Raw genomic sequence first — 13939 nt, forward strand, 5'->3', positions numbered from 1 at the left:
TATCAAATATTCAGTTGTAGTGAACATTCCCAAGTGTGCAACATTGTGTCTTGTTTGCATAACACCATATTTTCTACCAAATTTTTAAATGAAATGCTACCATTTTGTAACAATTTAGATGTAGCATTCTAACATGTACACGTCTGACTGCATGAAGTCAAGTATTCAGGAGTTGAAGTTATCAGTTTGTAATATTGTGTCATCATGTGTTACATCATGCTGTATTAAGGCACATATTCCAAGTTGAATGTTTCTGGTGAGTATCATGGTGTCTTGTTTGATGGTTGCTCCAGTTTGCCATATGTTTTTTTGTGAATGTTTAATACAAGTTTGTAACATTTTGTTTTGTTGACATCATGTTGCATTTTGTCACACATTCTGTATTGAATCATGTTGCATTTTGTCACACATTCTATATTGAATCATGTTGCATTTTGTCATATTCTGTATTGAATCATGTTGCATTTTGTCACACATTCTATATTGAATCATGTTGCATTTTGTCACACATTCTATATTGAATCATGTTGCATTTTGTCACACATTCTATATTGAATCATGTTGCATTTTGTCACACATTCTATATTGAATCATGTTGCATTTTGTCACACATTCTATATTGAATCATGTTGCATTTTGTTACACATTCTATATTGAATCATGTTGCATTATGTCACATTCTATATTGAATCATGTTGCATTTTGTCACACATTCTGTATTGAATCACCATGCATTTTGCCACGAATTCTTTAAGTGAATGTTACTAGTTTGTAATATTTTGACTTGTTTACACTATGCTGCTGTTGTCCAAGATTCAGAAGCGGATCTTCATCAGATAGAATTGAACACATGATCGCATAAAACATGCAGCAAAATTTCTCAGTATTTAGGATGCAGGCATTTAACTGTGAGCAAAACCTTTTGTTGTCCACTCTATTGGATTTCCCAGCTTAGTACCCAGTGGTCTGAAATCGCCCGTATTTCTTATCCCAGGACAATTATGCAAAACTGTTCATAAGATACATATATATATATATATATATATATATATATATATATAAAGCCACGTCTTTACCGACTGAAGGAATGATTGTCAACAAAATAAAACCAGAAAAATTAATGTCAGTTTTTAATTTTTTTTTATTTTAGACTTCAAAAGTGTAAAATTAGACTTTTATGATATGCTTAAAGGTTAAAGATCTTGACTGGCTCTCAGTTTTCTTCTTTAAGGGCTGATCATCAGGTCGTGCTTAAGCCATATGAGTACATTCCTTTTTTAATTGTAATTTTATGAACATGCCTTAAGATTTTTTTTGGAAAATAAGCTAATTGTTATTGTCTTTTTTAAACTTCAGTGCCATTAAGGTAATTAATCAGTAATTGTTTTACTGTGTGAGGGATTAGAGCCATGAGTACCCTGAGGGACTAAGCCTCCCTAAGGAAAGATCTCAGTTGTGAGGTCAGGGCAACTCAGGTGTGGTGAGCAGTGAACCGTGTCGTGTAAATATCCTAAATACCTGTGGACAGCCTGTGACAGTTCAGTCTTGTTCACAACAAACTGCAATTTAGCACACATTTCATTGACTTTTTCCCCATTTTCATGCATTTTAATCTATAGCAGTAGGAGAGAGGAATTTACTTTCTGATATTGAAAATTAGAATGTAGAATATCTCAGTAGGTTTGTGAAAACCTAAGTAATGCTAGTTCAGGAAGCACTGAATTATGGCATCACATATTTGACCAATGGTGATCAAGTAAAATTTTCATTGGATTTTAATGTCTTTTTCAAAGTTCCTGTGTAAAACTTTTGTACATACGTGTAGGATACGTCTATTGGTTCTGGAGAAGAAGATTTTGCTTGAAATCCAATATGTCCGCCAAACTAAGTGACCTAGAAAGATAAACTTTAAAACTAAAATTTGCTGCCAAATTTTGAATAGCTACAATTTGCAGTTCTCTAGAAAAGTGACTAAAACCTTTATCTGAAAGAGTTAACATATTGGCAAGATATGTCTTCAAATCAGGGTTAAATGATAAAGATCTGGAATGCATATGCTTTCCTAAATTATAGCAAAAATTGCATCAAATGACGAAAACAAAAGTTTTCTGTCGTTTCCAATTTTGCCTGGTGTGACATCATTCAAGAACACTTGGCGTCATCCATCCCTGACGTATAGCAACATACTACATTGTACTTTCAAATTTCGTTCCAGCATAACCTCCTTTATACTTGACATCATATCTGCCTGCTTCGTCATCTCTGGGAAAATATTTTCACATCACATTCAAGAAAATATGACGGAAGCTGTTTTTAAAGACTTTTAACTGTAATAGATGGGCTGAACGTGCATTTGTCATTAATCTTTTTGAACTGTGGTGTTAGCTCTCTTCCTTAGGGTATCCTTTGTATCATTTTAATATTTCCAGACAGTGTCTGCTGAGACTGACTGTAGCACTTAAAGGAATTTTTGTCCATGCAAAAACAAGAGGTTTTCAGCTTGGAAGCCTAATGAACACATCAAGTAGACGTGCAAATGGGATTTGTCAAAGTGTTATCAGTGCAGTCAGTGTGGTACATACAGGGGATTAGGCCGTCGCTAGCGCCTGTCAGTCAGCAGAGTACCTGTCAGCAGAGTACTTGTCAGCCAGCAGAGTACCTGTCAGCAGAGTACTTGTCAGCCAGCAGAGTACATGTACCTGTCAGTCAGCAGAGTACCTGTCAGCCAGCAGAGTACATATACCTGTCAGTCAGCGGAGTACCTGTCAGCCAGCAGAGTACATATACCTGTCAGTCAGCAGAGTACCTGTCAGCCATCAGAGTACATATACCTGTCAGTCAGCAGAGTACCTGTCAGCCAGCAGAGTACATATACCTGTCAGTCAGCGGAGTACCTGTCAGCCAGCAGAGTACATGTACCTGTCAGTCAGCAGAGTACCTGTCCTGTCAGCAGAGTACTGTGCCTTATAGTATTTATACATACTAATGGAGAACTTTTCTGTACATTCATCCAGGAACCAATCAGATTGTTCTGCCCGTGTTTACCTGACTGGCAGTTTTTAAATTCTCCTCTCCCCATAGAGTTCTGAGTCAGAGCCTTTTCCTGTTTTCCATGTGTCAGTGATAAAGTTGTTTAAGGCCCTAGAGGAAAACTCTCTGCCCCTGGTTGTTAATCTACCATTGTTAACTTGTTTATGGGGTCATGTGACCCGCTGAGGATAACAATGGCTCTCCAGGGCCTGGGATGTTGAACATGTAGCGTTCCGGGTACAGCTGCACTCAAAAGAGTTTTGAACTGGTGGTTGGATGCATGGGGCTTATAAAGACTGCTTGCCTGTTCACACTTTGGGTGAACATTTTGATATATTCTCTAGCAGCATTATCAATGCCGTAATTGGATTGGTTCAAATATCATTCTTTCAGAGTAAATGACCTAAAATTTTGCCTTTTTAGAGGCAAATAAATGTTATAAAATACTACTTTTGGTGCAGAATCTGACATATTTGTGGTAGAATATCATTTGACGTTAAAAAAAAAAAAACAACTTTCTGTTATCAACAGAACTTGAATCAGACAAACTGAGTAACTTAGTTGTGGATGAAATTCTAGTTTAATTTATTTTAATACATTTTTAATCATTTTATTACACTAATTCCAAAAGTATTCAATTAGGTGATTGAGCCGATATGGCATGAGAGCACAGAGAAATAAAATCTGAGTATTTTGTGAAATATACTATGAGTGTAATTTGAAGAGAAAACTTAAAGGATAGCTTATTTACAAACTGACATATATGTTTACTTACAGCTGGTCATATAATTTATAAGCTACAATACACATAGAATATGCATCCTCGTCATATCACTGAAAACCTGTAAAGTACAGTGCTCCTGGGCTTTGCCTGGTTTCCTCCCACCATAAAGCTGGCCCCCATTGTATAAGTGAAATATTCTGGAGTATTGTGTAAAACACCAATCAAATAAATAAATCACATTGCTGCCTGATCCTAATTGTATACGCCACAGGCATCATCCTACGGGTATCTTCATCAGATGCGGCATGGATCCTACGTTGATCATATGATCATGACGGGTGGCCCATACATGAATGTTCCTGTCATCTGGGTCGCATCTTATGATCAGCTGGTACATGTAGTCTTGTTGAAACTGTTCTAGTGCGCTTAAGCCTTTGCCTACGTGCTAGCTGTAAACATAACACGATCATCTTCAGTTTGCTTACCTGGTGAGGCAGGCGCGGTGACGAGAAAGGTATTAGTGAATGGTCTATCATTTATGTAAATCTCGACCATTAAAGCCAGTAAAAAGGTGTAGAAACCCTGTCCAAGGCCAACAGTAGAAAGCTAAAAAAAAAAAAAAAAAACAATTAAGCAGGTACATACTAAATGTTAGCTCTAAGAAAGTACATGATTACCATGGTTACCAGCTTAACTTCTACATTGATTGCTGTGAATTGTTACATTCACTTACCTATAACTAGGCCAATTTCCAAGTTGACTGCTGTGAATTGTTACATCCACTTACCTGTAACTGGGCCAACTTCCACGTTGACTGCTGTGAATGGTTACATTCACTTACCTGTAACTGGGCCAACTTCCACGTTGACTGCTGTGAATGGTTACATTCACTTACCTGTAACTGGCCCAACTTCCACGTTGACTGCTGTGAATTGTTACATTCACTTACCTGTAACTGGGCCAACTTCCACATTGACTGCTGTGAATTGTTACATCCACTTACCTGTAACTGGGCCAACTTCCACGCTGACTGCTGTGAATTGTTACATCCACTTACCTGTAACTGGGCCAACTTCCACGTTGACTGCTGTGAATTGTTACATTCACTTACCTGTAACTGGGCCAACTTCCACGTTGACTGCTGTGAATTGTTACATTCACTTACCTGTAACTGGGCCAACTTCCACGTTGACTGCTGTGAATTGTTACATTCACTTACCTGTAACTGGGCCAACTTCCACGTTGACTGCTGTGAATTGTTACATTCACTTACCTGTAACTGGGCCAACTTCCACGTTGACTGCTGTGAATTGTTACATTCACTTACCTGTAACTGGGCCAACTTCCACGTTGACTGCTGTGAATTGTTACATTCACTTACCTGTAACAGGGCCAACTTCCACGTTGACTGCTGTGAATTGTTACATTCACTTACCTGTAACTGGGCCAACTTCCACGTTGACTGCTGTGAATTGTTACATTCACTTACCTGTAACAGGGCCAACTTCCACGTTGACTGCTGTGAATTGTTACATTTACTTACCTGTAACTGGGCCAACTTCCACGTTGACTGCTGTGAATTGTTACATTCACTTACCTGTAACTGGGGCAACTTCCACGTTGACTGCTGTGAATTGTTACATTCACTTACCTGTAACTGGGCCAACTTCCACATTGACTGCTCTGAATTGTTACCTTCACTAACCCGAACTGGGCTGTCCTCTAACTGACTTAAACAGGTGTCCCATGATCTCAAAGTAATTCTGAGTTCGTGTCATCTCATAATGTGTGATTGCTATGATATTTGTGAAAGAATATTTATCAGAATAACAGAATCAGAACTTTGCAAGTGCCTGTTTCGAATTGTGTATCTGTGTTTGCTCAGGTGGACTTTGCTGCCCTTCCTAAAATTAAGGATCACACTAGTTGCTTATAGTCCCTTCTGTTCGTTATTGAAACAAAAAATAATGTTATAACTTTCGAACAGTTTGTCAGTTGCCTTGTTAATGGTGCAATCTGCTTGGTTTCAATCCAAACATTAAACTAGATTATCTTTGTCAGGAGGGGGCCTCCGTGGCTCAGTTGGTTAGCGCGCTAGCGCAGTGTAATGACCCAGGAGTCTCTCACCAATGCGGTTGCTGTGAGTTCAAGTCCAGCTCATGCTGGCTTCTTCTCCAGCCGTACATGGGAAGGTCTGCCAGCAACCTACGGATGGTCGTGGGTTTCCCCATGGCTGTGCCCGGTTTCCACCCACCATAATGCTGGCCGCCGTCATATAAGTGAAATATTCTTGAGTACAGCGTAAAACACCAATCAGATAAATAAATAAATCTTTGTCAGGACAATTGCTGCTAAGGGCGACTGACTCAAGTCAAAAATGTTTGGTTATTAAGATGTTTTGCTTTGCTGAAAATGTTCCAGGCACGTTTATGTTAATTTTGACGTTATTCACAGAAAAGTAGGTGCTATGATGTCTGAATTTCTGGATGATTAAAGGAAGCATATTTTTTGTAGACATATTGAGTACAGTACACTGAAAGCATAGTTCCAGCTTTAATAGTGAACACAAAAGTACGATTCTATATGCTTCTGATAGCTAAATCAGCAAGAATGAAAGAAGTCTCGCATCTATCCTGATGAAAACTTATATTGCCAGATATTTTGTAGGGGTGCCATTTTGAGTCATGCACATTCGAATGTGTAAATGGCAACAATGATTTCATTCAGGAAAATTGTTTGAAGTTTTTTAGCGAACGATCGAGGCAGTTAAATAGGATTAATACTCTTTCGCTCCCATGTGAATGTAAAGCTTAAGTGTTCCACACGTTAGAGGTCTGCAGTGAATGTCACACGTACAAACAGTTTCAAACCCTAGGTAAACTCCATTACTGTATGGCCGGCTTTTAGACCTTTTGAAGTGTTCGTTTAGTTTTCACTGAAAAACTCCAATAACTAAAGTGTATTTATCTTGTAACTGCTGTGCTTTGTTGGAAAATTTCTCTGAAAAGTTAGTGAAAAGCCACTTTGTGAGTGTTAAAAGATGTCGGCTAGTTGTGTCTGGCAGTCTGGGTGTCGTCGGCTTCAATCGTTCTCCACTCCGTCAGCCAAGGACAATGGATGAGCAGTTTGCTCCCAGAGATGTAATGGTGGACCATTAACTTCTTCAGAGCATCCACATCCTACCTTGACCTTTTTTTTTTCTCCATTTACATACAACCTTAAAACCTACAGGCTAGTTATTTCTTTTTGAATAAGCAGCTTTTTGCTTTATACAGGATTTATGTGCCGCCTGAATGAAATACTATTTTCTTTGAGGATATACACGTGTGCATAATCAACAAGTATATCCAATTAAGTCTTGTGTCATATGTTTAGTCAAGTTCTACAAATGTGAGACCATTTCTGTCACATAAATCAAATATTCTTCAGTAGAGCTGAAAGCACCTGTAAAATAAATACCATAAATAAATATGTATGTGTTATTTTTTTTACCAGGATATATGTTTGCTAAACCTGGCAGAGTGATTTGTAGCTAAATAAACAGCAGTAAAATTAAACGTCAGTAGACATGACATTTGAAGAACTCATGTCATTAAACTGGGTACCCATAATGACCTCAAATTTCGCCCTCAAAATTGCATTTTTAGTTGCAAATAATTGTCACAAAATATTTTTTTTTGGTGCTAAAACTTACAGTTTTCTAGTAGAATACATGTACCATACCACGTTCCAAGTATACGCCTCTCTAAACTCAGCTAGAACTCTCAGAATCAGGGGAAAAAAAAGCACGTTAGTCATGGACGAAATGTATGGTGATTTTATAATACCCGTTATCAATATGTCAAGGTTCTAAACAAACCCTGTCTGGTTGTGAAAAAACAGAATGCAGCGAGCTCAAATTCACAAGAACTATAGTATACAGCCTACAAAAAGTCGGGCACAGTTCTTCAGTCCATCTTTAACTGAATGGCCGACAAGATTTTAGTAACATGGGCTAAATTTAACTGATAGATGGACAGAAGGACTTATCGTGTGCAGCTTAATTAAAATGTTTATGGCACACCCACATCTGACTTCTGCATGTGCACAGTTATAAATGGTTGTATTGGACTTTTGGTTGGTTGGTTGGTTGGTTGGTTGGTAATGGTTGGTTGGTTGGTTGAAGTTGTCGGGGTCTCTTTTCAGCTGGATGATGTGCGCCACAAACAATACCAGTGTATGAGTAGAACAGTGTATCCAAAATAAGTAGAGGTCAAACATACATACATACTAAATACATGAATAAAATATATTGAGGAGGTCCAAATATCACGTGCGGTGAATAGACAGGTAAAGCAGTCGTTTTACAGAGGGTTTAGGTACATGCAATAAACAAATTATTCCAAGAATTGGCTTTTTGCATCCAAAAATTTCACATAGATAAAATGGGTATATCCTGTATTCTTTTATTAGGGGCATGAAATTCTGTTTCTGTTATTGGGGCCCGGCTATTACTGTTATTCTTCAAGCTTTTCGCATGTTTGCAAGGTGTTTATCCATGCATACTCTGATGGTATTGGGGGGGGGCCTCCGTGGCTCAGTTGCTTAGCGCGCTAGTGCAGCGTAGTGACCCAGGAGTCTCTCACCAATGCGGTCACTGTGAGTTCAAGTCCAGCTCATGCTGGCTCCCTCTCTGGCCGTAAATGGGAAGGTCTGCCAGCAACCTGCGGATGGTCATGGGTTTCCCCCGGGCAGTTCCCGGTTTCCTCTCACCAAAATGCTGGCTGCTGTTGCACAAGTGGAATATTCTTGAGTACGGCATAAAACCCTGATCAAATAAGTAAATAAATCTTATGTATGTACACCTTAATCTTCTGCTGTGACAGTTACAAGTGGTTACCTCAGCACTTGAAGTCATGATCAAAGACTTTAGGGTGCTGACTGTGAGGGGGTGTGCGGCCAGTTATCTGTCAGAATGGGGTGATAAATTTCCACATCTTGTCTTATTGCAAAAATCTTTCGAAGGACCTAAGAGATATTGATGGCATATCTGAGACAGGTTTATCTTGGTAACCGTATTAACGTTGAATTGGCACATCTTTTGATATGGATATAGGTTGAGTAGAGGATTTATTTCATAGTACTAGATGGTGTTATATACAGCAATTAAATGATAATACAGGAAAGTAAATTTTAATACGAGCAAGTAAACCATAATGCAAGCAGGTAAACCATAATACAAGCAGATAAACCATAATTCAAGCAGGTAAACCATAATACAAGCAAGTAAGCCATAATACAAGCAAGTAAGCCATAGTACAAGCAGGTAAACCATAATATAAGCAGGTAAACCATAATACAAGCAAGTAAGCCATAATACAAGCAGGTAAACCATAATACAATCAAGTAAACCATAATACAAGCAAGTAAACCATAATATAAGCAGGTAAACCATAATACAAGCAAGTAAGCCATAATACAAGCAGGTAAACCATAATACAATCAAGTAAACCATAATACAAGCAAGTAAACCATAATATAAGCAGATAAATCATAATACAATCGAGTAAGCCATAATACAAGCAGGTAAACCATAATACAATCAAGTAAACCATAATACAAGCAGATACACCATAATACAAACAGGTAAATCATAATACAAGCAAGTAAGCCATAATACAAGCAGGTAAACCATAATACAAGCAAGTAAACCATAATATAAGCAGGTAAACCATAATACAATCGAGTAAACCACAATACAAGCAAGTAAACCATAATACCAGAAGAGGAAAATACATTAAGGTGTACGTTAATGATGTTCAGAACATGCATTTATTTGTGGCCCTAATTTGACCCACCATTTGTACCATTAAAGGAACAGTTTCACATGCCCCTATTAATGATTGTAGTGTGATATGTTGCATTGTCTGTAAACTTTATATCACGACCACTACATAGAACTGCTTTTCTTTATTAATATGGGTGAAGTCTTTAATGTTCATCGTCTGCACAACCACTTAAATGGATGCCTGTATTGAAAATGATCAAGTTACATCTCGCTTTAGAATTTATTTACCTCTTTCTCTGACACATGCTTACTGGTAGGTGAAGAATTATAACTGCTTGACTTGAAGAGCTTGAAACAATTAAATCTTATGTTTTACAATCATCAACCCCACGGCACTGTTTATACCATGGTTAATCTCTTTGCTGTATGTGGCTGATATACACATGTACCTGTATCGTGAGGTTCCGGAACTCTGTGTATATGTATATCTACCTATTATACTTCACATATGTGGGAAGTTCTGCCAGTGATCTGCGGATGGTGATGGGTTTCTCCTGGGCTCTGCCAGGTTTTCTCCCACCATAATGCTGGCCACTGTCATACAAGTGAAATATTCTTGAGTGCGACGTAAAATACCAATCAAATAAATAAGCAACCCCACCAAACCCTACCCCCCCCCCCCCCCACTCGAGTTATGGACACAGAGGCATACCAACTGTATAGTGAATGAAAGCACCTTTGGTTTTAAGTGTGACATAGTTTGACCTCTCTCTCTTAGGGGATGCATGTACTTCATTGTCCTGGTATTGCAACAAACTATTCATTTAAGATCATATATGTTTGGGTTTTTTCTGATTTAATTGCCATGCTTGCATCTCTGCCTTTCTCCCTCATAAATAGCCATTTTCCTACACTAGATGGTTTTCCCACTGAATTTTTTCACTGGTCCGTTTCATGTAAACATGGTTGACTGAAGAATTTATTGATGTCAGGTGATTGATTAATTTATACTATGATATTTGTTATACCTGTCATTTTCTGTTTATTTCAGAGTGATTTGCACAGCTCTTATTCTGCTGCACCTGGCGTGAAGTCATCCAGCCAGGAAATCCACCTTGTCTTTCGGGATTCCCAGAACGGTAAGCTCACCATAAAATCTTTTCCCTATCCGGCCGCCAATTGTGGTCGCTGTGAGTTCAAGTCCAGCTGATGCTGACTTTGTCTCTGGTATATGTGAATGGAAATGTGACCTGGATGGTCGTGGGTTTCTCCCGAGGCTATGTCCGGTTTCCTCCCACCATAATGCTGGTTGCTATTGTATATGTGAAATATTCTTGACTGCGGCGTAAATCTCCAGTCAAATAAATAAACAAACAAATTTTATGTACAGTAATTTAACTTATATTTGGCTCAAGATGATGATGATGTAGTGGAACTGATATTTGAGGATTAGAAGAAATTGATTGGTTACTACAGGAAAATGGTATTTTAATTTAAAAATGTTCTGTGAAATAATCATATGCAAATTAAACACGACCATTAAAAGACAACAACAACAACACAAAAAAATACAAAAAAAAAAACACCGGAAAAAGGTGAATAATGTGGACTTAACATTCCCCGTGTAAATATTGTTTTGTAATTTAGAAATGTGCTTGAAATCTTGTTTCACAATGTAGAAATCTGCTTGCCTAACACAACACAATGTACAATAATTTGCATTGAACTTTTGAACATGAAGTAAATCTACCTTAGGTGTGTTGAAGTAGTCAAGTGCCAGTTTGCGTCCAGTTGGGGGGTGGGTGTGGGGGGGGGGGGGGGTACTCAGGGGTACTTGAACTCTGGGTAACAATGCCTGGGTTCATACCATCAGGTAGTTGGTAATAAGCCACTGATAGAGTCTCTGTAAACATGTAGGGACCTTTTACACCTGACACCCGGGTGCTGTTTACCTTATCTAATTACCCATGGCCACTTCATCCATCAAGCTGTCAGGGGGCCTCTCCAGTCTTTCACCCGCAACTGTTACTTCCTTTAGCACCCATACTGCGAAACTAGACTCAGCACATGGAGTGACAATGACATTTTATTGTGTACCTCTTTGAAGCCAAGGAATAGAAAAAATTTTAACATTTATCTAACAGCGTAGGGAATAGATGGATTTAATGACATTTGTCAGATCTAAATTCGGTTCTGTTCATGTTTTGTTGCTACTGCTTGCAGCGTTTGTATATAATACTTTTATCTGCACGTTATGGCCGTCCTTAAAGAAGTCTAGGTATAAACAATTGGATTGGTTGAGTTTTTTAATTCTGGCTAATGAAAGATTTTAGCGATGTTACCATTGAGTAAAAAATTAAAATACCATCAAAAGCCTGATATGTGTAAATTCCATTGTTGGAGGGACTGTCGGGTTACCCTCAACAAAGTTTAATAATGGTTTAACATGTTTATGGTATATGTTTGAAAACTGACACAGAACTTTCTTACTTGGCATGTTTATTAATTTAAGTTGTGGAGATATTTTGAAGCGTCAGAATTCTGAGAAGATGCTTTAATTTCAGGTCTTTTGACGATGCTTGCTATTACGAAATTAAGTTGTAACTTTTTTTATTTGAATACAGTCATAATGAGTATAGTTTATTATTATTATTATTAATAAAATTCTCAAATTATGTTAACAAATTGGTAAAGTCTACAACATATTTTATAGCTTCAAAAATTTTGATTGCATCTCTGTTCAATAGAAGAAAGTGAGACCTTTTGTAATAAAGTTAGATATCATTGTGTTGAGGAATCAGGTCAACTTACTTTCCCACGACCAAGAATTGTCAGATTATTGAACTATCATGTGATACAAACCAGGACAGGATTTTTTTGGTAGGGGGATGAGGGGGGTAAAGGGCATGTAGGGGTGGAGGCATTGGGGACAGGATTCTCACATCGTCAAATCTTCATGCGATTTATTTCGATTTTGTGTGACTAAAAAGTCCGTGCACACCTACACAGTACATCTGATCTTTTGTAAATGTTACAGCTTAAACCCGTTTTCACCCAAGTTTTCATTCCGTCTCACCTGACAGCTAGTGCCAATTATCTCACCTTTGTTAGCAGAGCCTTTGGCAGGCTCACCTGTACAATACCTGTGCCACATCACAAATCTCATCTCAGGTAACAAAAGGCTTTGTAAGAGTTAACAATAATGTTCGACAGAGGGTATATGGATTCAGAAAAGCTCTTTTAATAAGGTCATGCACCTTGTGCTTTTTTTGTTAAAATACCTAACTGAACGGTTGAAGTATAGGTAGATGTTTTTTGGTTGGAAAGTTCTGTCAGATGGCAAGGTGTTTTTACAACTTTTTCATCCAAATACATTGGACTTTTATATATACCAAATATATTGGCTTTAATTTGTGGGTATGCCAAATACATCATATTCAAATACAGTGGACTAGTGTGTATACCAGATACATTTGTGGGGCCTCCGTGGCTCAGTTGGTTAGCGCACTAGCACAGCGCAATGACCCAGGAGTCTCTCACCAATGTGGTCACTGTGAGTTCAAGTCCAGCTCATGCTGGCTTCCTCTCTGTGGGAAGGTCTGCCAGCAGCCTGTGGATGGTCGTAGGTTTTTTCTGGGCTGTGCCTGGTTTCCTTCCACGATAATGCTGCCCGCCATCGTATAAGTGAAATATTCTTGAGTACGGCATAAAACACCAATCAAATAAATAAATAAATAAATAAATAAATACATTTGCTTTAATTTGTGGATATGTCAAATACACCATATTCAAATACATTGGTCTTTTGTATATACGAAATACATTTGCTTTAAATTGAGGATATGCCAAATACATTATATTCATGCATTCACTTAGATTGAAGCAGTGCTAAATCCATACATGTATCTAAATACTTCAGAACTTTTTAGTAAATAAGTTTCCTCTGTACTCAACATTATTTTGTATAAAGAAAACAACAAAATTTAAGATTTCAACGAAGTTGAACGATTTTAAGCTTGTATTGTTGTTTAAATACTGTAAATGTAGGTGGCATCATAGCTACATCTCGGTGTTTGGGTAATAGGAAGCTTGCCATTCCCGGTCCTGTATCATTTTTATTGTACATTAATGACATCACCACATCATCAGGTATTCTGGATTTTACATTATTTGCTGATGATACAATTTCCGATTGGCTGACAGCTAACCGCTTGTCCCTTATTATTAGTAAAACAAAATGCATGCACATAAATGTATCCAAAAATAAGGCACTTCCGCCATTGTTATATTCGCATGGTGTTGAAACAGCCAGCCTTCAAGAACGCAAGTTCTCGGGAGTTTATTTTAATTCAAGGCTGTCTTGGACATCTCACATTAACTTTATTAGTAAGAAGGTATCCAGAAATATTGGCATTGTC

General features: G+C 37.9%; 1 protein-coding gene across 2 annotated transcripts in view; it reads left to right on the forward strand.

Moving 5' to 3' along the window:
* Nucleotides 1-13939, forward strand: part of LOC135476532 (titin-like) — a 79446-nt gene that overhangs the window by 37277 nt on the left and 28230 nt on the right. For both annotated transcript variants that reach the window (XM_064756579.1, XM_064756578.1), the window contains exon 5: nt 10573-10660. In XM_064756579.1, coding sequence (XP_064612649.1) covers nt 10573-10660 — 88 coding nt within the window. The remainder of the gene's footprint in view (nt 1-10572; nt 10661-13939) is intronic.

The sequence above is a fragment of the Liolophura sinensis genome, chromosome 10 (genome assembly GCF_032854445.1).
Source record: "Liolophura sinensis isolate JHLJ2023 chromosome 10, CUHK_Ljap_v2, whole genome shotgun sequence".
Lineage (NCBI taxonomy): Eukaryota > Metazoa > Mollusca > Polyplacophora > Chitonida > Chitonidae > Liolophura > Liolophura sinensis.